Source organism: Eptatretus burgeri, chromosome 18 (assembly GCF_056783735.1).
Source record: "Eptatretus burgeri isolate ZD-2024b chromosome 18, Ebu_testis_v1, whole genome shotgun sequence".
Lineage (NCBI taxonomy): Eukaryota > Metazoa > Chordata > Myxini > Myxiniformes > Myxinidae > Eptatretus > Eptatretus burgeri.
Window position 1 is genome coordinate 19,012,411 of NC_140978.1, and position 3,471 is coordinate 19,015,881.

At 46.6% G+C, this 3,471-nt stretch overlaps 1 protein-coding gene across 1 annotated transcript; it reads left to right on the top strand.

Annotated features, from left to right (window-relative positions):
* Positions 1-230: 230 nt before the first annotated feature.
* LOC147008675 (general transcription factor II-I repeat domain-containing protein 2A-like) lies at positions 231-1,993 on the top strand. Its single transcript, XM_085863740.1, has 2 exons — positions 231-602; positions 908-1,993. Exons 1-2 carry the CDS (start codon positions 231-233, stop codon positions 1,991-1,993), a joined length of 1,458 nt encoding a protein of 485 aa, XP_085719866.1.
* The last annotated feature ends 1,478 nt before the right edge of the window (positions 1,994-3,471 follow it).

Below are 3,471 nucleotides of genomic sequence, written 5' to 3' on the forward strand. Positions count from 1 at the left end.
AAATACAACACAAAAAAAACTCGATTATTGTCTAATTTGCATTAGACAACGATTATTTTTTTCCTTAAAAAAATTAATGAAACGGACAGCTGTCATCTGTCTGTTTCACGTTCAGGGTCAGTGAATGCAGCACGTGCGTAATGTAATGTGTGATCGCGTAATCTCATGTCATCATTTCATTCAGTATATGCAAACATGGCGACTAACAAGAAAAGAAAGGTAGATGCGGAATGTCGCACTTTCCAAGAGAAATGGCCAAACGATTATTTCTTTGTGGAAGTAAAAGGCAAGCCAGTCTGCATAGTTTGGCGGGAAGCCCTCTCGGTGATGAAAAAGCCAACCTCGAGCGTCATTACAGCACGAAACATGCTAAACTGGACGAGTTGAAAGGACAAATGTGGTTGGATAAAGTTAACGCTCTTCGGCAGAGTTTTGGTGCTCAACAAGCGGTCTTCATAAGACCACAATCTGACCGAGACAACACTACGCATGCTAGTTTTGTGGTGAGTGAGCTAATCGCTAAGAAGCTGATGCCGCATTCAGAAGGAGAATTTGTGAAGGAGTGCCTTGTTGCCGCTGCGGAGCTGCTCGCACCGGACAAAGTAAAATTGTTCCAAAGTGTCAGTTTGTCTCGAAGAACTGTCTCAGATCGGATTACTGAAATGGCACAAGATACTGAAAAAACACTGAAGGACACCGCAAGAGATTTCCAGTTTTTTTCTCTCTGGCCTGCGATGAGACAATGGACATAACAAACACCACCTCACTAGCCATTTTTGTGCGGGCGATTACAGCTGAGTTTGATACGAGCGAGGAGTGACTGTCTTTGGAAGCCACGCATGGCACCACCAAAGGTGAGGATTTGTTTGAGCAAGTTGTTTTGGCTATGAACAAATTCGAACTGCAGTTTGACAAGTTAAGTGGCCTGGCCACGGATGGAGCCCCGGCCATGGTTGGCGCGCTAAAGGGATTGACTGCATTGGTCAAAAAAGAAATGAGTCGTCTCAGTCTCGATCCAAGTGTGTTAGTTGTATGCCACTGTATCATACACCAAGAGAATCTGTGTGCACAGTCCCTGAAGCTCAAAAATGTGATGACAACTGTCGTTTCTACCATAAACGTCATCAAAGGCAGAGGGCTGAACAGCCGCCAGTTCAAGGAGCTACTGCGTGAACTAGAGTCAGAGTACGGAGATCTGGTTTACCACTGTGAGGTGCGGTGGCTGAGTCGTGGAAATATGCTCACACTGTTTTACTCACCAAGAGAAGAAGTGAAACAGTTCATGGAGATGAAGGGGAAACCCGTCATGGAACTCAGTGATAGCAAGTGGCTGTGTGATTTGGGCTTCATGGTGGACATTACCAAGTACCTGTCAGAGCTGAACGTCAAGTTCCAAGGTCCCAACCAGCTTCTCAGCTCTCTGCAATCAAATGTGAAATCATTTGAAGCTAAACTAAAGCTGTGGCAAGTGCAACTGGAAAGGGGAAACACTGTCCACTTTCCCACTCTGCAAGAACAAAAGCCTGCTGTGACATCTGAATATGCTGCTGAGTGTGCAAAACTCCTCCAGGCATTTGGAGAGACGTTCCAGGACATGAAAAGTAAACAAAGGGAACTGAACATATTTGCCACGCCGTTTAATGTGGAACCAGCTGATGTGCCTGACAACCTACAACACGAAATCATTGAGCTGCAAAGCAATGACGAGCTCAAAGCTCGGTACAACAACCTCCCTTTGCTCGAGTTCTACAAACTGTATGTACGTGCTGAGGGTTTCCCCATTCTGAGGAGACATGCACTGAAGTTTGCATCACTGTTTGGGACGACCTACAGCTGTGAGCAGTTCTTTTCAAAACTGACTCTTGAAAAGACTCGGTTCCGCTCAAGACTGACTGACCCAAACCTGCAAAACCAGCTGCGAGTAGCATCATCATCACTACCACCTGACACCAAACGCCTCACCAAAGAGAAACAGTTCCAGCCATCGCATTAGGTGAGTCCGATATATGTGTTCAATAATTTTGCATGGCCCTCGAAGGATGTTCTAAAAATCGAAATGGCCCTTGACAGGAAAAAGGTTCCCCACCCCTATTTTACAAAGTGCACAAACACTGCACTGGAATCATCATCGGTGAAAGATAACGCAAACCTATACCCGTCTCTGGACTTTGGGTCTATTGGTCCCGCTAGATCTGTGTGTACCAACTCGAGAGCTGCTTTGGCTCTCGCATCAGGCTTCTTGTTCCTCGTTTGGATAAACTTTCCCTGAGTGCACACCTTACAATGTTGGGTAGACTCGTCTACTTTGCCCTTGATTTTCATACCATCAACAACATTCTGTAATTTTTGAACATTATTGTAATTACAGTGCCCTAGAATCTCATGCCATGTCTGCATATCATAACAACCCATACATTGGTCATCACATTCATCATTCACTGTGTGCAAGTAGTATAGCCTATTATGTTCATGAATGTGGAATTGAGTACTGTCTCTGTGTTGTAGGACGTCCTTCCCTTCCTTAAAGATCATGGTCGCTCTGCTGGCAGTAGCTGCTTTCATGGAGAAGATGTGCTGTGGGTATGAGGAGACAAACAACGCCTGTCTCAGCATCGTGTTGAGGCATCGCCCTCTGCTGTCAATTAAGCACACCTCCGCATCTCCTCTGCGCTCCATGACCCCATTGCTCCTTGTGCCATCAGCCAACTCCAAGCAGTGTGTCTCGGCCTGGAACCTGTCGTCGAACTTCTTGAACTTTGCTATATCCGTGATGATATGCGAAGTCTCTCCCGTGTCCACCATCAGACCTTTTCCATTGATGCTACGCCCTGGCTGGATCTCGCTCGTCCGGAATGCAGATGTGTTGCTCGCCTCCTCGGAAACTCCTTGTGCGTCATCCTGCCGCTGTCTCCGTCTGCAGGTTGCGTCCCGATGTGTGGTGCTTTTACACTGGCTTCACCACTGTTTCCGTTTATATGCTCTGGCTTTGTGTCCTTTCAGGCCACATCTGAAGAAAACTATGTCCGCACTCTCGGCTCCCCGATCACTTGCACTTGCCAGAGCGGGTTTTGCCCTCGGCTACACTCGGGCCTTCATGACGTTGCCGTCGGAAGCTGTTGCACGCATCTTCTCAGTGTCCTCGTAGCTCCGTAGCTTAGTTTTAAACTCAGAAAAAGGCACCGTCTCGTCACTTTGAGCAACATGAATGGAGAACGGTTTGAATGATTCTGGCAATCCCTTCAAAACCATTGCTACTAACAGTCCATTACTCAATATCTCACCGGCGTTTCTCAATGCTGTGATTGCTGTCTCTCTGCGCGTATGATGTAATCAGTCACACTCTCACTGCTCGACTTTTGTAGTGAAGTCAGTTCTGTATAGAGGCTAATTATACGTGGCTTCCCTTTACCCGCATTGTAATCCCTCAGAAACTTTAGAGTTTCCCGCCCATTGTCCGTTGCTTCTCGCATT

What these genes read in the sequence shown, in the direction of transcription:
- LOC147008675 (XM_085863740.1), top strand. Translation starts at nt 231, where the DNA reads ATGTCGCACTTTCCAAGAGAAATGGCCAAACGATTATTTCTTTGTGGA. An exon ending in AGCTGCTCGCACCGGACAAA is followed by an intron (nt 603 to 907) that starts GTAAAATTGTTC and finishes TTCGAACTGCAG; the next exon opens with TTTGACAAGTTAAGTGGCCT.